The 21,725-nt window shown below is 46.2% G+C and overlaps 2 protein-coding genes across 8 annotated transcripts in view; one reads left to right on the top strand and one right to left on the bottom strand.

Moving 5' to 3' along the window:
• The window catches only part of ATXN2 (ataxin 2), a 119,737-nt gene extending 108,807 nt beyond the window's left edge, over nt 1-10,930 (top strand). For 3 of the 6 annotated variants that reach the window (XM_060028063.1, XM_060028052.2, XM_060028051.2), the window contains exons 21-25: nt 1,053-1,106; nt 6,018-6,163; nt 6,826-7,053; nt 9,287-9,455; nt 10,311-10,930. In XM_060028063.1, the coding sequence (XP_059884046.1) occupies nt 1,053-1,106; nt 6,018-6,163; nt 6,826-7,053; nt 9,287-9,455; nt 10,311-10,339 (626 nt within the window). In that variant the 3' untranslated portion in view covers nt 10,340-10,930. The other 3 variants (XM_069541306.1, XM_060028059.1, XM_069541307.1) reach the window with 3 other exon arrangements.
• A 122-nt stretch (nt 10,931-11,052) lies between these two features.
• SH2B3 (SH2B adaptor protein 3) overlaps nt 11,053-21,725 on the bottom strand; it is a 39,991-nt gene continuing 29,318 nt past the window's right edge. The window contains exons 3-8 of one of the 2 annotated variants that reach the window (XM_060028064.1): nt 16,150-16,251; nt 15,976-16,067; nt 15,797-15,891; nt 15,483-15,697; nt 15,222-15,393; nt 11,053-15,082 (exon numbers count right to left, since the gene is read on the bottom strand). In XM_060028064.1, coding sequence (XP_059884047.1) covers nt 14,787-15,082; nt 15,222-15,393; nt 15,483-15,697; nt 15,797-15,891; nt 15,976-16,067; nt 16,150-16,251 — 972 coding nt within the window. In that variant the 3' untranslated portion in view covers nt 11,053-14,786. The remainder of the gene's footprint in view (nt 15,083-15,221; nt 15,394-15,482; nt 15,698-15,796; nt 15,892-15,975; nt 16,068-16,149; nt 16,252-21,725) is intronic. The other variant, XM_060028065.1, reaches the window with a different exon arrangement.

The following is a 21,725-nucleotide window of genomic DNA, read 5'->3' as shown; positions in this document are numbered from 1 at the left end:
AACCTTTGCGAATAGAAATGACTACAAGATGAAAGGCTGGTTATTGTTTTTTAATTTTTTGGTGTATTTAATATAAATATGCTAACAGATCACTGAACATTTAAATTATTAGGAGATACATTCTAAGAATTGTTGACCTTGTACTCTTTCTAGATATCTTAGGAAGGACTTTGATCACAAACTTCATCTCTTTGACCTTAACTTTAACTTCACTTTCATCATTGCCTCTGCCCTCTTCCTCCTAATAAGTTACTCTTTGTTTCCTTAACATCTGGTCTTATAATTCATCTCATTTTGTTTCATTCATCTAACTTTGTTTTCCCTTTTAGAAACAGTAATAATGAAGTTTTCTCTATTCAGAAAGAGTTAAATCCAGAATCCTTTTTTTGCTTTATTTTCGGTAGTTTAATGCGGATAAATTCGAAAATACAGTAGGCAAAAAGATTTAAAATGCACCTATTAATCTTCTCCCTTACAATCACCAGTTAACATTTTGGTGCATATCCTTACAAGTGTACTCACACACACACACACACGCACACACCTTTATGTAGACAGTTTAATAAGAAATGATATTGTACCCTTGTTTAATATTATTGTTTCTGAATTTTTGGATCCATTACCAGATGCCTAGTAAACATCTTACAGAATAAGGTGTAAGGTGACATTTCTATTAATGATTTGCAAAATTGGATTAGTCTTTTAAATTAAACTTGGTAAATATTATTTTGTTTTGGTACATTATTTATATCAAGGTGTTCAGTGGAATGCAATGTTGGTCTTTTTATTAGATAATAACTTTATTCCTTTCATTTAACTAAGTGAGCATGTGGTACTTGACAACCCAATACAGAAGAAAAGTGTCTTTTGCTTCAGCCCTATCTTATTTAATTTTGTAGTGATGTTTAAAGTGCTTGTCATCTCTTGTAAAATAAGAAAAATGAGTTATGCATGAATACAAAAAGAAATTACTAAATATGTCAACCTTTCCAGAAAATTAGGAAAATGCACACCTTAAAAGGCTAATTAACCTTTCTATTTCCCAAATTCAGCATGTCCCAAATTACCATACAACAAGGAGACAAGCCCTTCTTTCTACTTTGCCAGTGAGTTGGGTTTTTTATACTAATTTTAATTGAACAGTAAAACACTTTTTAAAGAATACATGTTAAGGGAGTAGACTTGTTGAGCAATCTTTTCCTTGTGCCAGACAAAATCATTTAAAAAATATATATATATATATGAAAATAATTCAGAGTTTTTAAAAAGGAAATATAACCCAGCTTAAGAAAGCTGGAGTTAATTTAAAAATTGAGTTGTTTCAGAAATTAATTTTTGCATACCAAGCAAACATGTGACTGTTTTGGAAATGCCTAATACTCTCCTTGTTCAGAGAAACTTTCCCTGAACAGACGTTTTTAAAACAAAGCGCAAAGCAAGCCACAAGCTTAAAACATTAGGGTTTTTTTTAGTATCCTGGTAAGAAAACATTTATCCTTACAAGGATTTTTAATTGAATAGGGTTGAAATACTAGGGGAGGAACGTTTCTGTATTTTCAGTCTTTGCATGACTACAGGTTTATGATATTCAGGTAGCAGACACCTCATGGATGTCTTGAGTTTAAGCAGGAAAGCATGACCTAGCAGCTACTAGAGATTGTCTTTGGCAACACCAGCCCCCTCTCACCACCAGCGGAAGGGTAAATGATTGCTCCTAAATGGAGAAAGTCTGAGCAGGGATTGCTTTTGGAAATGAACTTGTAAGGTTTGTTTTCTCTATTTGTAGGGAAATTTTAAAATAAGGCTTATTCATGGGCTTTTGGTATTTGGATGGGAAAGTCACTAACTTGCAGGAATCCTTTAGAAATGTATGACAGTATAATATATGTCGCTTTATGTGAAATACTATATTCTAGGGGATATTAAGGATTAAAATTTTGTTAGAGACTAAATTTTAAATTATTGTAGAATGACTGAATGTCTGAATATACTAGATGCCAAATTTTAAAAAGCATTTAGAAAACATTTTGACTTAAATTTTCATTAATTGTGCCTTGACTTGGTATCCAAAAATAAGTGCGTACATACTATTTATTTGGTGCTAGGAAATGTTAACAAATTTAATCCTTTAATAGATGCTCTTTAAAAAGGAGTCTTGCTGTATATATAACTGTTAAAGGGAAACTATGTATGTGGTATAGTATATAAAAGACTGTCAGTAATTCTATTATGTACTCAGTTTGAGGTCTCAAATGTAGTTATCCTCACCATCTTACTGTCTCTGTTAGTAGTTTTGGAGTCAGTTTCCTGGTAAGTAGCTAAAAGGTCCTTAATCATCACACCTAAGCATTAACTGCCTTAGCACAACTTTCCCTAAAAGAGAATATCAGTACTTTTAAAAGAAACTAACAGTGGGGCTGCTATTTGTAATTTAATTTGCTGTTTCATACCCCACCCCCACCCCCTTCTAAGCATTTTGTCCTGGTTTGTTTGGTCTAGTTGCCTTTTATTCCCCTTTTAAAGAGTTTTCAATGTTCCTTTACTTCCTTTTTTCTGAATTTAACATCAGATTTAAAAGTTGGAAGATTTTGTTTTGTTTCATTTTTAAAGTTTTGCTGTGCTGGTGTTCTCTCATGTCTTGTGCATCCAAGGTCAAAAATGACAAAACCTAGTTATTAAATTAGGTTTAATTTAATAACTTCTATATTAAATTAAATGCACATCTCTATGGACATTGGCTTCAGTAAGATCATGGCTTAGGAAATGATTTTTGGATTGTGGTTAGTGTTTCGAGGATTTGACAAATCACATAATTAGAGTTTTAAACATTTATATCGAGGAACACAGTGAGCGGGAAACTTCTGGACTGGGTCTGGCCCAAAAAATAGTTATTTCTTTGATTAGCTTGAAGTAATCCAGATTTCATGAAGGCAACTTAGGTTTTATAAATAGAAGTTTAACTGATGGATAGCTAAATCAGAATTTTGAAGAAAAATCACTTTATTTTTAACCTCTCTGGAATCTTTTAGCTAATGAGCATGTATAATAAAAACAGTTAAATGATAGGCTTAGGTCAGGAAAGCCCAGAATTTACTGCCTTTCACTCTCCACTTCTCCCTTTCCCTAATTCTCTTAGATTTTTCCCCTCATTTACTCTATCTTGGTTCCTTTCTCTTATCTCTCTCTCCCCCCTCCCCTCTTCCAGCCTTCCCCCCTGCCCCGCAGCCTTTTAATTTCCCTCTTATCCTACTTGTCTTTGTCTCCTTCTTAACTGGCCTTTCAAGGAACCAAAGTATATTTTTGTTGTTTTTACTATTAAAGTGTATAAGTTCCACATTTTCCCCAATTAGCTACTCAGTTTTCATATTTGAAGGGGGAAAAGAATTCCTGGGTAAGGTACTTGCTTTAGCAAACATCTTTAAGCAAGATGATGAACAAAGGAAGATATTTCTAATCAAACATCCTCACATTTTATTTGTAGCCTATGATGTATGTTTACATCTGCTTAATTTTTCTTATAATGCATTGCAGTTTATTGGTGTTTAGATAGGGAAAGGGTGTTTTTTTTAAACAAAAGCCCATGTAGATGCATTCAGCTTGGATTACTTGAAGTATTTATGCTATGAATGCAAATGACATATAGATTAGAATACTCTATCTTATAACCTTTCAGTATTGGTAAACTATCACAGAGATGCCTTTTTTAAATACATAGTAAAAAAATACTTCCATCTTTAATTCTCTCCAAGTAATTTCAAGATTTTAACATTTTTCTAATTGATGAATAAATTATGGAACTTCATGGGTGTAATTCTCTTTGTGATGGCCATGCTTTTTTATGTATGAATATTAATAAAATAGCACCCAGCTAGAGTTGATTATTGTTACTTTTTATTTCCTTAATACTTTGCTTAAAAGGTAATTAAAAATGAAATTTAAAACTTTTTGGTACAAAAGTTTCTTGAATAAATAAGGTTAAATAAATAGAAACTCTGAGATTCTGTACTCTATGAAACCTCATAAATAGAATTTGGATTCGGGAATTGCTTTCCCCCAGACAGATTAGAATTGTTACAAATGAAACATTTAAGAATTTATAGTAGGGAGGATTTTAATGCAAGTGGTTTGAAAATAAGGGAGCATGAATGACTCTAGATATCACTATTCAATAAAACTTTCTGTGCTGAAGGAAATGTGCTACAAATAATGATGTCCAGTCAGTAGCCACTAGCTACATGTAGCTGTTCTAATTATTTAAAAATAAATTTGAAAAATAAGTGTAAGATTTTTACAAGAACAAGGGTTCAAGATTTATCTCAAGTCTTTTAGACTAAGTCAGTGCCCAGACAGTTTTGGGGGTCAGAAGCTTAACTTAATGAATATGATGGTGAAGAATGGCCTTTTAAAAAACCAATGAATCAGAAAAACGACAATGACTACTTTCGTAGATTCATGGGACTGTGAAACTCAAGAAAGCTGTTAGCACATTATTTTTCCCATGTCCCAGAAAACTGTCACTGACTTCTTGAAAAACACCCAAAGAATACGTTGCCAGTTTTCCTTGTTAATATGTTCCAGTGTATGTTAACTGTTATAGCTAGGGGATTTTCCCAGTGTATAAAGAAAAATGCTTTGATTAATCTAATCTGGGAGTTAACTTAGTATAGATGCCCACTGTGGTGTTGGCAGTGGATGCACAGGTGATCCTAGCACTGCTCTTTGCCTCACCCTTCTCTCTTTAAAGGATACATATACAGTTGAGGAGATAACCAGTTGGCCTGGAATGTTGGTCCTTGGCCCTACAATGTCAAGCATTATAGAATTGTTTCATGTGCCTAACCCTCTGCATAACATTTACATTGGACTCATCCAGAGTCATCTATGCTGGCAACTCTCAGCAGCCAGCCTATTAGACTGCTGTTGTTAGGGTACCTGATCCCAAAGCAGTGCTTGCTTCTCCCCATCAGCCCCCTATATGTAACACCATATGAAGAATGTGAAGAACTATTCTGGAATTGACACATTGACTTCCAAGAGGAGATACATCTTGAGAACATTGTCCTCAGCTCATTGCCACATCATGGTTAGATTTGTATCAGTGTGCTATCAGTAGTCACTGGAAGCAATGAACCCATCTTGTGCTTTTGATTCTCAAGTTGCTGTTTGGGGATGACATGAACAAATGAATTTATACCTCATCTCCCTGTTTTGTGCCAAGGTATGGTCTGTGCTGAGATTCACAAAGAATTGGCTTTGGGTTCTTAGCTTTAATGAACACACTTTTACTTAAACTAGCTCATCGTATTTCCTTTGAGGTTACTCTAGCTAGTAAAATTCTTTTTAAAGGCTAGGATGCTTTGAAGGGAATTCGTTTTTCTACATAGTTTAGGTAATCCCATTTACTAGATTTTATAAAGCAAAGGTGACAGATCTTGAGCAGGGAGGCCTAGAGAATGAACTGAGTGGCAGAGTGGCTTCTGTGATCAGCTGAGAGAGATTGTGGTCATTTGGCCCTGAAGATAGAGCCCTGACCTTGCCACACACCTTATCCAGCCCCTTACTACAGCCCTGATATAGTCTGTGCCCACGGGACACTGCATCAGGTCCAGGACAGTAGCATGGTGAGGTTAGCCAGATGATGGCCTTGAGCTAAATGTGTGTGTGTGAGAGACAGAGAGACAGGTCGCAGACGGGGGATTGTTTGAATTGTTTCTGTCTATGCTTTTAAGTTGCCTTTTCAGGAAACCTAGTGACTGTTTTAGAAGTAAATTTAATTAGATTTTGGTATAATGTGTACAGCTATGTTATATGAATAAAATGCTAGCCTGACTGTTAAGCAGTAACTTCCCATTTATTTTTTTAAGAAGTGGGTGGTTTAAATGGAGTCAAATACAGAGATTGGTTAGGCATTGAGCATCAAGAAGACTGTGGATGAGCTGAAAGTTGATGAGGCATAGAGGAGCGATTAAGAGCATGACACCTGTCAATTATACACATTTCTTTTCCTTTCACTTTAGTTTCCACTGGCTCCCTTGCTCAGCAGTATGCGCACCCTAATGCTACCTTGCACCCTCATACTCCACATCCTCAGCCTTCAGCCACCCCCACTGGACAGCAGCAAAGCCAACATGGTGGAAGCCATCCTGCACCCAGTCCTGTTCAGGTAAGGAGGAACTGAGAGGCCTTCACCAGAACTGCTTCATCGTTCTATTTATTGAGTGTTTTCTTCAGTGCCAGGCAAGATGCTAGGTACCACGTGATCAAAACACCGAGCAGCCCTGCCTCATGGAGCCAGTGTACAGCTCTGCAGGCTGTGCCCCCAGGTTTAAATCACCTTAAGGTACATATTGAGAATAAGGTGATGGGGTAAGTTCTGGAAACTTAACCAATATTGAAAAATCTAACATAAAGCAAGAAATTGGCTTGGAACTTTTTAAAAATCTCATTTCTAATGTTTACATGATGAGGGTGTTTGGTTTTTTTCCTATTAGCTTCTTTAATCATGTTTGTTAAGGAGGCACTTAAGGAGCTCTTTGACATCTGTCAGGCCCCTGGAGCAGTAGTCCTGTTTTACCACTGCTGGTTGAGGACTTGTAGGCTGAGAATCAGGCTTGCAGCCCAGACAGGAATGTTTGTGAACAGGAGGCACCCCCACCCCAGCCCTGCTCCTACTCCCTGTGTATTCTCTGGTACCTGCCATTGCCCCTCATCTTAGATAGGCCCAGCGGGAGCCTGTTGTCATATGCAAAACTCAGCTTTGTGTGTGACCCTTAAACTGCTCTTCCTTAAAGAAAATTTTCTCAATTCTTTCCTGTTACTTTGCAGCACCATCAGCATCAGGCCGCCCAGGCTCTCCACCTGGCCAGTCCGCAGCAGCAGTCAGCCATTTACCATGCGGGGCTTGCACCAACCCCACCTTCCATGACACCTGCCTCCAATACACAGTCGCCACAGAATAGTTTTCCAACAGCACAACAGACCGTCTTTACGATTCATCCTTCTCATGTTCAGCCGGCTTATACCAATCCACCCCACATGGCCCATGTACCTCAGGTAAACCCGCTTTAGCCAACTTTCTGTGAAGACCAAGTAGGAAATGAAGGTTGTCAGATAAGCAGCAAAGAGCCAGCTGCTCTTCGAGCCAGGAACCCCTGTGTGTGATGCCATTTGCTTGTCTCCTTTTTTCCACTCAAATACATGTGATCTGGCCCTAAATGAATGTTTGTGTGGTTCTGTAATGGGATCAGTGCAGTTGCTGATTGGTCAGTCTTTTAACGTTTCCCAACTGAGACCTTAAAAATATCTTTGACTCTGGAATGCAACCTAATTCTTTCCTTGCTGTATCTGCTTTGCTATGTTTATATAGCTTCATTGCTATATATACGTATACATACATATATTCCCCCCCAACAGACACACACACAGACACACACACACACACAGACACACACACATACACACGAGTCTAGCAAGGAGGATGGGATTTCACAAATTCTCAACTCTGAGGTGACTACACTGGGCCTGACCACTTGAATGTTAGTCACATGAGTTCCTAAGAAATATCTGTACTTGTTTTCCCTGGCTGTTCCTACATCCGCTTTGACCATATGTTGTACTTCTTGAAAGGGCTTGGCCTTGTACATTCGTGCAGTGTAACTTGAAGCTGGAAGCACCCAGGTGTTCCCATTTTTCTTAAAGAGCAGCCCTGGAAGCCCTTTGGAGCTCACCTCTAGCAAAAGCTTCTAAGGGTTGAAAGGTGTGGTTGCTTTCTGCATCAGCTACTGACAAAAGTCCAATGCAATCCAGGGCCAATTTGGATTGTCTTAATGAGAAGGAGCTGCACCGAAGTTGGGCTCCAACACTGTCCTTTTAGGCCCTCCCTAGAGCTGTTAAGGGTGAATTGGCTGTATTTGTTGTCTCTTTTTGCTGCTTTCATAACAGAACTCTTCTGGGTCTGTTAGCCTGCCTCACTGAACTCTGTTTCATGTCAAGCAGTGCACCACTGAGGCTCTGGCGTGGTGGGGCTGGAGATGGTGCTCAGTTGGAGCTAACTCTCAGAGGCGACCTTGTAACTAGCGTTCCACAGCTCTGGGAAGTTCGGGCATTCTCCCCAGCAAACGTGTAGGTTCTGTAGTGTGGCGCACTGCAGTGGATGATTTGCTTTTGATGGTGGGGAGGGGAGCCGGTTTGGTCAGGTGTGGGGCAGCATGGTTTGGCTGAACCAGGAGCTTCATGAGACCAGGGGGCCTGTAGATGTCTAGTAGAGGCTGGTGGCTAAGTAGGTATGTGAATTTACATGTAAGTTGGGGTTCCTAAAACCTCACTTTTGTGCTTTTGTGCTGAAAGAGCAACAAGGTTAATATTTGCAGGGAAGCCCAGATATGCCCTGGGTCCCTTTGAATATGTAAGAATCAAAACAGCATTTCATTCAAGGCTTATCCTGGTCTAGAACAGTGCACAGCATGGGAGGCAGGAAACGAGAGCTCTTCCTGGCTCTGCCAATTCCCTGCAGAGCTGCGATCCAGCTATTTGGGCTGACTAAAACCTTTCCAACTTGACAGTGAGACCAGGTTGAACTCATTATCACCTGGTACAGAGAGACACTGGCCTGGACCAGATAATTTTAGATTACCCCTTCCCACCTCACTGGAGCCATTCAACTGCAACTCCTGCTGCTGCTGCTCTATCAGCGGATCTTTCAGCAGAGCAAGGGGGCCTGAGAGGCTTTTCTTACTGCCTTGACTCATTGTTCACTGAGGTGTGCTGGTGAGCAGGCAAGAAGCAGAGGGGGAAAGGCAAAGAGAACCTAGAACAAAGTTAACAGTCCCTGCTTATAATGTAATAATCTGCTTTCTTACTTGAAAGAGATGTTATCTGTAAAACTAATTCAGGCCCCACATGGAAGCCAGAGTCTAAAGCATCATTGCAGGTAGCCTCCTATTAATTTGAGAAAGCTGCGCTTGGATCAGGGATCTTTGTGAAGACCTTGCCCCATACATAGAATCCAGTCCTCAGAAATGTTGAAGGCTAGGACACTGCAGCCCTGACTTTTACCCAGGCTCGCTGGGTGCCTGCTCCCTCAGCCTTGCAGGATCTGCCAGAGGGTGAAGCATGTCTATAGGTCAACTGATGGATCCACTAGGGAATGTCCCCAGAGGAAAGAAAGGGCCCTGAGGGCCCACTGTTGCCCTTTCCTGAGAGCCCCAACCCAGTGAAAGGGACACAGTTGACATGTTGTTTAAGCTGGAGATGTTGCCTGTATGCGTAAAAGAGCTCTCTGTTTCAGGCTCATGTACAGTCAGGAATGGTTCCTTCTCATCCAACTGCCCATGCGCCAATGATGCTAATGACGACACAGCCACCCGGCGGTCCCCAGGCCGCCCTCGCTCAAAGTGCACTACAGCCCATTCCAGTCTCGACAACAGCGCATTTCCCCTATATGACGCACCCTTCAGGTGAGGCGTGTGTGTGCAGGGGCCGCCGGGCACCCCAAAGCATTCTGCTCGCACAGGTCGAATGGCAGGCCGGGCCAGCGCTTCAAGCCCCGCATCTGAGAACTAGCAAGACCCGTCAGAGTGTACACAGTAGGGACTGTGATGATCAGTTCAGTGTCAGGGCCTGAGGCTTCCGGGAGCCTAGTGTGTGTGTGTTCTGATGGTATACAGGATTTGGCTTGATGAGAAGCAGCAGCAGCATTCTGTGTAGCTGATGCATGCTTAGGACTCAGTTGGCCTTCCTTGTTATGATAGGTTGGACAGGGCAGTGTTTTCCTTCCTGAGTCCCAACAGTCTGACATGTGGGGGGTTACTACCATGGCAGAGTTTGATTGTAGCTCTGGAGACTACCACTGATGAGATAAGTGCTGTGTATGGATTGGTTTCGAGTATAGTATTAGCTCCAGTCTATGCCCTGACAGGTAGAGAATGCCCCGTGATTGTGCTCTAATACTTGATGGTGGCCATGGCGATATTTCACAGTCTAACCTGTTATTCTGAAAGCAATATTGGTGCTTGGCTATTATTTGGGGAGGGGATATGTTAAGGCCTTTTTTGTACCCCATGAGCAACAACTCTTCTGGGAGTTTTATCTGAAATGGTTTTATGTCTGACTGGTTTGTTTCTACCCACCCACCTACCTTCTCCCCCTTTTGGTACAGATGCGGGGGGGTGGGAAGGGTAAAGAGTGAATTAAATTTTGAGTCTTGTTCAGGTAGCACAAGGATAGCTTTACAGACATGTGCTGCAGAGACACTAGGCTAATGTGCGGTGTTGCCAGTTTTCTGTTTAAATATTCACTTTTCTTTTTTACAGTACAAGCCCACCACCAACAGCAGTTGTAAGGCTGCCCTGGAGGAACCGAAAGGCCAAATTCCCTCCTCCCTTCTACTGCTTCTACCAACTGGAAGCACAGAAAACTAGAATTTCATTTATTTTGTTTTTAAAAAATATATGTTGATTTCTTGTAACATCCAATAGGAATGCTAACAGTTCACTTGCAGTGGAAGATATTTGGACCGAGTAGAGGCATTTAGGAACTTGTGGGCTGTTCCATAATTCCATACGCTGTTTCCAAGTCCCGCAAGTACCCCAGCTCTGCTTGCTGAAACTGGAAGTTATTTATTTTTTAATGACCCTTGAAAGTCATGAACACATCAGCTAGCAAAAGAAGTAACAAGAGTGATTCTTGCTGCTATTACTGCTTTAAAAAAAAAAAAATCAAGACTTGGAACGCCCTTTTACTAAACTTGACAAAGGTTCAGTAAATTCTTACCGTCAAACTGACGGATTATTATTTATAAATCAAGTTTGATGAAGTAATCACTGTCTACAGTGGTTCAAGTTTTAAGTTAAGGGAAAAACTTTTACTTTGTAGATAATATAAAATAAAAACTTTAAAAAAATCAAAAAATAAAAAAAGTTTTAAAAACTGATATCAAGTTAATGTGTGTTTGTATGAGCTATTTCCATTGTAGGATACTGAATATCAGGGCAGGAGGGCTGACTCTGCTGTCTTAATACCTCGAAGGTTAGCTGTCAAATGACTTTTCTTCTTCACCTTTAGTTCTGGTTCAAGGTATCTCTAGAAAAAGACAAGACTGAGAGATGTTCTCTTTGGTGGCTAGAGGTCTGCTTCAGAAGGAGGAAGGCTGGCCAGAGTTGGGCAGTGCCGAAAGTCCACATCCTCACCCTGACGCTGATTCTGTAAGCTTCCTTTTTAATATCTCCTGAACCCAAATGAGTTAGTCAGAAGTTGTCCTGATTCAGGCATCTGTCTGTTTTACCAGTAGGGGGCAGGAGACACACACACACCTGTAATAAAGAAATCCAGAGGGCTGAAAAGGTGCAGCGATGTACAAAATAGCATACTCCTGTAGACCCCTAAGCATTCGTTAATGTCTTCAGTTTGTGGGAGCAGGACAAACAGGAAAAGCAAGTATTTTGCAGAGACTACAGTCATAATAGATAGATAGAGCCTTTAAATACTGTGGTACCAAATCAAGATTCTGAAAACTTTGTTTTAATTCACATGTAGCAATTTGTACATTTTAGCAAAATTTGCATTCTTCAAGAATAAGTTACTTATACAGTACATAAACAATGCATACAAATTTGCCAAATACCTTCTGCCTATAATGATACAAGATGAATCCATTTTCTGTGTTGTCATTACAACGTGCTGCTTATTCCGCTAAACACTGGATGTCAGATGTGTCCTTGTTAAGAGTCAGTGGATAATAAACTATCAAGTTCCTCTAGCCTGTGGGAGATGTTAGCGTTCACATGACATTTGTGATAACAGACTTAGCCCTGAATAATAGCATAAAGGAATCTAAGGCAACCCTTAGGGAAGGGTTCAAGGCCTTGATTTTAAGTTAAGAAACTGTTATGTAAAAATAGTGTTCTCTGGTTTAAGATTTTAATGATTGCTATTCCTTTCTCCTACACGGTCCAGAAATGATCAAAGGCAGAAGATTTATACCAGATAAAGCCATATGGATTGCTGGTCTAAAATTCAAGGCAGGTTAGTTGACTTAATTCTTTGGTGCTGGTGACTGTTAGTTTGTAAAAGTTCATTGAAGTCAGGCGAAGGAGGTGATGATGCTGGGAGCAGTTAAGCTATCCTTGTTGTCTGTAATTAGAGATAACTGGAGGGCTTGTGATGCTTACTGTCCAACTGGCACTCAAGAGTCTGGCTCTCAGTAGAGGCTGCTGGCTTGGCCTCTTGCCGCCAGCAGTGGTCACATTGAGGCTGGAAAGAGGGTGGTGGAATGTGCTATGACTGCGGTGGGCTGGCTGCAGCCGTCAGGGTTGCTGCCTCACTGCCTGTGACAGCATCAAGCCCAGGGACCCACTGCCCCCGTTCCTCCAGCTCAACCTGCTCTAGCAGAAAGAAAAGGCATTGACTTAGTGTCGCTTCTTCCCAGGCCATGAGGGGCCTTTTTGTCGGAATGTATTTGAGCTGTCCTGGTAACTCAGACACATTTAGTAAATAAATGTTTTTCTTGAACATTTTACACTGATGCAGTCTGGAAGTGGATGACTGTGTCACAGATTCTGAGCTTGTACTTTGTAGCCAGTCGGTCAGAGCTGCTGACTTGCTGTGCCTGGCTTGCCTCTTGGCACTACCTGAGAATTGTATGTTGAGCGGCTGTTAAGAAGTGAGTGCCCCTGGCTTGTGGATATCATATCCCAGATGTCTGTTTACCCTTCTGGTTGGAGGGAGGGAACTTACTTGTCTGGTTCATTGTCTGCTTGGCCCCTTTCCTGTGCAGACAGGGGGAAATCTGTACCAGTGACTTGTCAGCATTTACTTTCTATGATGAGCTTTCTCTTGTAAAAGAGAAATCCAAAACAGTGCTTACTCCTGGTCTACACTTTGCTTAGCATTCATTAATCAGACCTGCTTGATGTGTAGAAAATGTGGCCCTTAGAAATAGACAACTCTAGATCAGGGTTGGTTATGCTTTACCGTCTGTGAAAACACCCAGGACTGTTGGTTTTATCTGTATATATAAGGTGGGGGGAGGGGCACGCCACACAGCTTGCAGGATCTCAGTTCCCTGACCAGGGGTGGAACCCACGCCCCCTACAGGGGAAGCACAGAGCCCTACCACTGGACCACCAGGGAAGTCCCAGGAGTGTTGGTTTTAAAAGTGGAAGAGAGGTGGCTCCTGACCTCCCTGCTTCTCCCAAAGTCTGACCTCTGACCTCTTGGAGTGGAGAACGGCTGGAGGGAACAGACACACGCCTCACCCCAGATAAGGCAGGCAAGTAGTTAGTTTAGGCCAAGGTTTAATTTTAGCTTTTGACTGATGTATGTATAAATGTTAAGCTGCGCTGAACTCCCAGTTTCCTAGAAGCCACTTCAAGGAGCCCAGTGGCTATACTGAACGGCTCTGCTCGCACCCACAAGCAGCTGACTCCACTCGGTCACTGCCTCCCTTGTTTCTGAGCCTCTGCATGAAAGTTCTGGGAGGAGCCAGCCCCCATGAATTGTATCACTTGTGAAAGGCAAGTATAGATGGAGATTTGACTGCAGGACCTCCCTGCATGGTAGAGGTTATGTGTGCCTATGTATACATGCACACATGCTTCACCAGATGAAGCAGTGGTTACTGCTGGAACAGAACACTGATTGTGGGCTATTAAAGGAGTTTCTCATTAGCTGTGGCACCAGATTCCTAGCTTCCATTTTGGCTCAAGAATGAGCCTAAAACCTTGTGGGATAATTTAATAAGCCTTTAGACACTTGGAGGCTCTGAGCCAGCCCTGTTGGTGAAGGATTTACTAGAAAGGGCCCAGCAGCCCCTTTATTCCTTTTTCCTTGCCCCTCCCTTACCCCTCAGTTTAACTCTCACCATAAAGCTGCTGTAAACCAGAATCCAGTTTTTTATTCATAAGGCACCAGGGTGGAATTGTTCCTTGCCACCCTCCTATTTCAGTAATTGCCTGAATTTCCCTGAAAGGGTGACACACTTCACTTCTCTACATTTAGGAAGGACAGTGGCTCCTCAGCAACAGGTGACTGTCCTGAGGATGCAATAGACAAGGAAGCCAGGCATGCTGGCTCGAACCAGGAACTGGTCAAGTAGGATTTGCATAGCTGTCTCTGACTACAAAAATCGCATGGGTATTAGTTCAAACAGTGCAATGAAATAAGCAGTGGTTTAATTTTGAAACCTGCATCCTTTGAAAAATTAATCTGAGGTAAAAATGTTTAAAATCATTTTTGACCTTTAGCTTGTCCATCTGCCAGAACTTTGTCCTAAAGTTGAGAGTCGAAGCAGGATAGGTGTGGTCACCTGTGGCTTGGGTACAGCAGACCCGCCACGTGGACTGAAGCTATAACGGGAAAAAAACCACAGGAGAATCCAGGGCTTGTTAGTGTTTTGGGCTTCCTGATGGGCCCCCCTCCCCCCTCCCCAAGTAGAAAGTCTGCCAGCTGGGACAGTGTCAGTGAAAAAGAGAACAAGTTTCCACTGCCAACTCCAGCCCTCACCCCACTGCCCCCTCGAAGAGTGATGGGGCCTGGTCCTAGGGACCCAGGGCAGGAGCTGGCGACATCCACGAACAAGAACTACATCTGTAAACAATAAGGAGAAAGCCAGGTGAGAATGGAACTTCTAGGAGGCCCTTTAACAGGCCTAATTGAAGGGTCACATCCAAACTGGAATGAACAGTTAACAGTGTCCCTTAAATCTCTCTCTGGAAGGAAGGAAAGAAAGTTACATTCAGAAGTTCACATCTCTACTTGCTTGTGCTTCTCAGGGGCCTCTGGGAGGCCTGTCAGAGAGGCGTGTACTGATTGTCTATGGCCCGCAGGTGGCTCCGGGAGGAGGAGTCCATTTCATAGTCCGAGTCCCGGGCTCGACTGGTGGGCTCGGGCTCCAGGTGCCGCAGGCTGTTGGCCAGTTCCTCAGGCGAAGGCACCAGGTGGAAGATCTGCTCTGGGGGAGAGGACCGGCCTGGGAGACCCTCTGGGCCGAGCCCCCGTGGACAGCCAGAAGCGCTAAGGTGGGGAAGGCCCAGCTCTGAATCCCAGCGAGAGAGGGAGAAAGGGAACAGGACAGTGTTGGAGGAACCTGGGGGACAAGTGACCAAGAAAGAGAGAGACCACACTGTCAGTCTTAACGGGGTGGAGGCAAGTGTTGGAAGGACACAACACGAGGTCTCGGTTCCCAGTGCCACCACCCCCTTTATCAAGGGGCATTAGGGTCACACCTGGCGGCTGGGAGACGACTACCACATAGCTGGACAGCCGGACGTCACAGGCAGCCCCGCACTCGAGTGGGATGGGTGAGCGCTGGAAGTGGTGGAGCATGTCCACAACCGAGGGGAAGTGGAGGTGTTGCACGCGACACTGGCCCCGCTCAGTCAGTGACAGGCGCAGGTGCTGCAGGAGAGGAGGACGGTAGGCTCAGGCATTGGCCCCTAAGGGCCTTGAACCTGGCCAGGGTGCAGCCCACCTGCCTCGCCCCATACCTTGGCTATGCCCTGGAAGTTGAACGTGAGCACGTACTCCCCACGCCGAGTCTCACTCTGCCGTACCAGGAACACTCCATGAGCGTCAGGACCCTGCAGCTGAACCAGCTGAGCTGCCTTCACTCGGGAGATGGGGCCATGGAACCAGGGGTAGCAGGACAGGAAGTGATCTGTTTTCTGGCAGGCTGGATCCAGCAACCCCCCAGGAGAAGCACCTGATAGAGAAGGAGACAGGTAACGGTGATCCTTTGTGTGTGCCTTATGTCCTGGGCTGAGTTCCGACACACCGGAGGACAAAGGCCCTGACCCCTCACCTTGGTTCAAGGAATCTGTGCTTCCCCTTGGAGAGTTAGATGTGCCGGGCTCTAAGGCTGAGGGAATATGCATCTCTGGGTCTGTGCTGAGTCTGCTGGAGAAGGGTTGGGGTTAAGAATCTGGGTAGGTCAGGAGGAGCAGTAAAAGCTGTGCCAGGAGTGGGGCCCTAGGGTCTCACCCTTGGCCTGCGCACTCCCGGAGCTCGGCCATCCATGAGTTCAGCTGCTGCTCATCTCCCACCTCAAAGATGATGTCTGTCCGATCCTTCACCTGGCAGGGAGGGAGGGGAGAGCTGGGTGGGATCCCTGAGGTCTGTGTCTATTCCTCCCAGGTGTGGAAAGCTGTCACTCACCTTCAGCACAAAGGTGTAGAGGTTGTCAGGCATCTCGAGACGTGTGCATCGCCGAATCTCCTGGATGCTGGAGCAGGCTGCTTGTAGCTTGGGCTTTGAACTCTAGGAGACCAAGGCAGACATTCAAGGCCTGTCTCTGATGGCCCTTCACCCACCCAGGCCTCCCCAGGGGCTAGCTTGCTGAGTGCATGCTCGTGGTGCTGCTGAGCAGGCACCCCAAGCCTGGAGTGCGTCCTAGCATTCTGCCTTGCAGGAGCCTGCAGAGGGCCCTCTGCCTGTAGCCACAGCACCAGCTCCCCCGACCCCAACACACACACACACACACACACACACACACACACACACACACACATTGAGCTCCCCAGCACCCGATGTGGCCTAAGGGCCAACCTCTGCTTCACCTGGACCTGTGGACATTCCAGCTCTGACATGTCTGTTGGCTGACACCTGTTTCTCTTCCCACTGGTGGAGCAAAACCCCCCAACCCCCTACCCTTGCCAGTCACAGTGGCTGCTGGCCACCTCATCGCAGTAAACCCAGAGAGTGGACGTGAGGGTATCCAACCCAAGTTCCCTCTAATGGTGCTGGCTGACTCTGCCTGGGGGCCCAGGACTTTATCATACCTTTAGCTCCGCTCCTCCGCAGCCTTAGGAAGCAGATACTATCACCACATCTTAAAAAGAACCTCAAATCTTGGAAGTAAAGTCATTTGCCCCACACCTAGCTAATCTGTCCTGCCTTCAAGTCTTAGGGCAAGGAGGGGGTTGGCAGAGTAGCTTAGCTATGGGCTCTTGGGGCTCTTTTGCCAATGTGCCCAAAGGGGCAAAGCCTGGCATGGCTGGCCTCAATTACAGCCAGCCAGAAGCCCACACAAAACCTGGGGCCCAGCAGTCTCCCATGACATTCAACACACGTGGGGCTCAGAGTGGGTGGGAGATGACCCCCTACCCTTTTGCCAGCAAAAGGGTCCTGACTGAACCTGGCTGACCCTGCAGATGCTTGTTCCCGGGGCCCAGGAGCTCTCATCGTTTTCTCAGAAAGGAGATCACCCCTTCACTGCCCCCATCTCCTCCACTTCCTCCTGTGATAAGACTGGTAAGATTGTTTCTCTGGGGTCATGAGATGATCGATGGCTGCTTCCAGCAGAGGCCAAAAGAAGATAAGAGTGTGGGGGAAGGAGCAAGATGTGGGAAATGGACAGAGGAGACCCAACTGGGCCCTCCTCCCTCCAGCAGCTTTTCCTAAGAGCCAGGAGACAGACAGCAAGGCGCACCTGGAGATACCACAGCTCTCACCAAGGCAGTGCCAGCTGGGGAGGAGGAAACAAGAGGCAGGAACAAAGGTGAGTTCCAGGCACAGTGGCTTTGGCAGACCTGACCTCCATGAGGGGCTGACTTTTCAAAAGGTGGTGCAAGAGTCAGTCCTTAAAGCCATACGCTTAAGCATGCTCCAGACACACAGGTGCCAGGGTTCTGATAGAAGGATGGTGACCCCAGGACTGGGCAGCCTGGCAAGAGAGGGTTGGTCAAACTGGGGCTCTTCCTGGTCCAGGCCCACTCCCAGAAGGTCTTGGAGCTGCCAGTCCTGCCCTGGTTGTTGGACACAGCAGTCTGGGGAGAACAGCTCTGGGAACAAGCTCAGAGAGGTTGCACAGCTAGTAAATCCCAGCCCTAAGTGATCAGCACTAGCCAGGGCATCTTCACCCTTCAAGTTCTTATATGTCCCCCACGACCAAGTTCCTCAGCCTGGGAGCCTCGCCTGGCACCTACACAAGCACTGGACACGCTGGAGCGCATGGGAAGCAGGGCCTCTGCTCTCCCAGCAGCTTTCACTGTCAGCCAGCCCCTCTGTCTCTATTTCCCGTCTGCAAAACGGGTTAGGTGCAGAGGGCTCCTTCCTTCTCTTGCTTTTGCAGTCGGCCCTGCCTGGACCCCCAGCCTCCCCACTGTCTCTAGGCCCTCAGCATCACTGGGAGGAAGCGGGCCAGGCCGAGAGGGTAACAGGCCTCATCTCCCTTTCAGTTCTGCTCTGGGTCCTGGGCCCTGCCCCCAGTGTGAGTGCCCAGATTACTGGCAGAGCCTGGTTTCACTCTGGAAGTGGGGCCCTCCATGCCAGCTTCACCCCCAGCAGCTGAGGAACCGCTGACCTGACAGGCAGTGAAGAGAGCATTCCCCTCCTCCCCCCACAGCCAACCCTGGCCGCACAGACGTCCTGGCTCCCCTCTGCCTGCTGGCTGAGCGTGATACGGGTTCTTTGGTGTCTTCATGGTGGCCCAGGCTCACACAACCCCAGAGGCTGAGCCGGGGGCTGAACCCCAGCCTGCCAAGGACCAGAGACAGTGCATCTAACTACCATGCTGCCTGGTGGGGGAGATGCGAGGGGCTCTGCCCAGATTGGAGGGGCAATTGAGAGCACAGGGACAGACATCCCCACCTATGGCCACAGCCCTACCAGAGCAGGACTTGTGAGCGCTGGTCACTGTGTGGATGGACCAGTGGGTGCCTTTCTGACTGAACAATGTGATGGAACAGAGCTCTGCTGGAGAGAGCCGAGCCCGAACCGCAGCCGCAGGAACACTTGGGGCTTCAGGTTCCCCTCCTCTCACACACCCTCTATTCCACCTGCCACGCAGAGCAAGCCAGGCCAGCAGCTGCTCTCTGGACCCACCTCAGAGTCACACTGTGCTTGGGTGATCAAAATGACCAGACCATCCCAGTGTTTGCAGTACAGGCGGTAGTAGACTGTCACCCGCCACATCCTGCATCATCCCTCCTGGGGAGCTCGTTCTTAGCTCCAGTGGCCACTGTGCCTCCAGTGGTAATCCATCTCTTTGTTTGCTCTGGCTGCTAGGAAGCGTAAAGACAAAGCTGCAGACCGGCTCTGACGCCGTCCTCACGGTAGGGCTTGCATTTCTAGAGCTAACTTTATCCAGGCTTTTTAATTTTTCTTATTCCTCTAGGCACTAGGGTTCAGTCTTGACCCTACCCTTCTTGTATAACCTTGGACAAGCAACTCAGCCCTCCATGCCTTAGTCTTGTCATATGTATGTATGGTGGAAATATTTAATAGTCCCTCTCTTTTCACAGGGTTGGTATGGTGATGGGTGAACTATATATTGCAAGTGAAAGAAATACCTGATAAACAGCTGTTGTTAAATTTCCAGGCTGGGGCCAGCCGAGATGGGAAAAGCCTGCTTGGGTTGACTGCTGCGTTACAGTGCTCCCGTGTCACAGGACTGCAGTACGGCAGCATTACAGTGCTCCTGTGTCACGTACAGGACTACAGCTTCCCCTGAGCACACACCTGCTTTCTCTCAACCTTACAGACCCTGTTTGTAATGTGCTCCCTTTCTACCTGCAACGAAGTTATAACCTCCCTCCCTACGTACATACCCTAAGTAGGATAAAAGGGGAGAGTAATGGAATGTAATTGATACTAAAATAAAATGTATATATCACTGTGACTATGCATATAACACACAGTGAACTACTCAGGCGCTTCTGGGTTTGAAGAGATCAAGGACATGAAGGTACCAGAGGGTGGGTAGGGTGATCCCTGAAAGGACAATTAGTCTGTTCAGTGGACATGGCAGGAAGTTCCATGTGCTTCTACATAAGACAGACAGAGCAAAATTCTGGCCCTAGGTTTGTTCTCATGCTTTTGGAGGGCGTTTTGGTCAGCTCTGCCTAGCCCACAGGTTCATCCGGTCCTCCTAAGCTCCCACTGTCCAAGGACTCCTTTCTCCCATGGCAGGGAGCCGGGGGCGGGCGGCCTTTTGCGCCTCGAATCTGCCTGGAGGGGATGAGAGGATGACTGGGACCAGACCTGGCCTTTCTCTGGAGGCCCTGCCTTCCCTAAACCTGCTGCCACTCCCTGTGTGCTCAGGGGCGGGGATGGCCCATCCAGAGTCTTCCAGGGTACTGGGCTGTACCCCGCTCTGCCGTGTACTCATGGCCATTCATACCCACAAGACCCCGGCAGAGGTGCCGGTGCCCCAGCAGGAACAAAATACACACAGGATCACAGAGCTGTGAGCGCTCCCAGAGAAGGGAGACAGACACCCAACAGGCAGGGGACGGTAAGGGCCAGGACAGGCGGGTGGGAAGGCAGTGAGTGAGCTTCCCAGGTAGGTGCCAGGATGACCCTGGCAAAGGCCCTGAGGTGGGGAAGCACAAAGGCACAGTGAGACTGGCACGCAGTGAGGCAGTCCCCACGGGACCTTGAGGCTGTGGGAGTCCGTCGGCTTATTCTAAGGTGGAGCTGTGGAGGTGGGCAGCTGACGCTCACATTAAATACTTGGGCAGAAGCAGGCCAGCTAGTTGGGCCCGACCCTGCTCTTACCCGCTGCCTCCGTGGGAGGCTGGAGGGGAAGACAACATCCAATTCACACCCAAGCAGTAAAGGGCCTGGCACGGAGGGTCCCGTGGTATGGCAGGCCGAGCCCTCACAATGGCCTTATTGCATCCACTGTAGGGGCCTTTATCCTTCAAGGGAAAGCCTTGAGGGGAGGCCTCCCACCACCATCTGGAATCCCCCAGGCCACACCAGCCCCTTAGAAGTCTTGCCTCTCCCAGGGTTTTGGGACCCTCATTCCTGTCCTATAAAGAGCAGCAATGGGACAGGAAGTAGGACATAGTATACAGCCCGAAGGTCTAGGTCCAAGCCACACTCCTCTGCCATGGCCCTCATGCCCTCAAGGTAGCATCCCCGTGGCCTGGAGGCAAGGTTAGACGAGCCCTAGCTCCACCACTTACTACCTTTGGGATCTTGGGCGTGGCACTAACTGGCAGCCTCAGTTTTCTCTTTGGTAGCGTGGGAACAGTAAGCAGACTCCAGGAGGAGGAAGATGAGAGTGCAGTCTTTGATGGGGGCCTGAAAACTTAAAGGCCCAGAAGAAATTCTAGATCCCAGTCATGGATAACTGAGTCCCCCAAACCCAGGCCACAGCCCAGAATCGATACTGCCTGTATGGATGAATGAACAAATGGACGAAAAAACATTATGGGAAAGGCTTAATCATGTCTTACTGATTGTATCAAAACAACCTTAAAAAAAAAAAAAAGAAAATACTCTGTCTTGTTCCAAAAATTTTAGTCGGGTTATAGGGATACTCAGAGTGGGAAGGGAGACAACTGCTAGAACACAGACCAGAGTTTCACTTGCCACCAATTTGATTCTGAGCTTCCTGGCAGCCAGTGCAAAGAGGGATTCCCCAAGAGAAGGCAGCCTCTTGTGCATGGAGAATCACGTGCACAGTAGTACATTAAAGGCTCTGAGAAGACCTGAAGCAGAGAAACCTGAACCCGTGTGTTCCCCAGACTTTGGCCACCCTGTGTCCTGCTCAGAAGCCTCTCTGGGGTCTGCACAACCACCGCAAGCAACATTGCCATCCTGGTTTTTGGGAATTAGACAGTCCTGGCTTTGAGTCCCAGCTCTGCCTCATCTTCCATGGACAAGTGACTCACCTCTCCTAGCCTCAGTCTCCACTTTTGTAAGGTGGGGTAATAGTGCCCCTACCTTCCGTGAGAATTTGGCAATACAGTGTGTGCAGGGTATGGAAAGGTCCCTGGGGACAC

The sequence above is a fragment of the Delphinus delphis genome, chromosome 13 (genome assembly GCF_949987515.2).
Source record: "Delphinus delphis chromosome 13, mDelDel1.2, whole genome shotgun sequence".
Taxonomy (NCBI): domain Eukaryota; kingdom Metazoa; phylum Chordata; class Mammalia; order Artiodactyla; family Delphinidae; genus Delphinus; species Delphinus delphis.
Note: the sequence above shows the minus strand (reverse complement) of the source record. Positions and strands in the feature narration are given on the sequence as shown.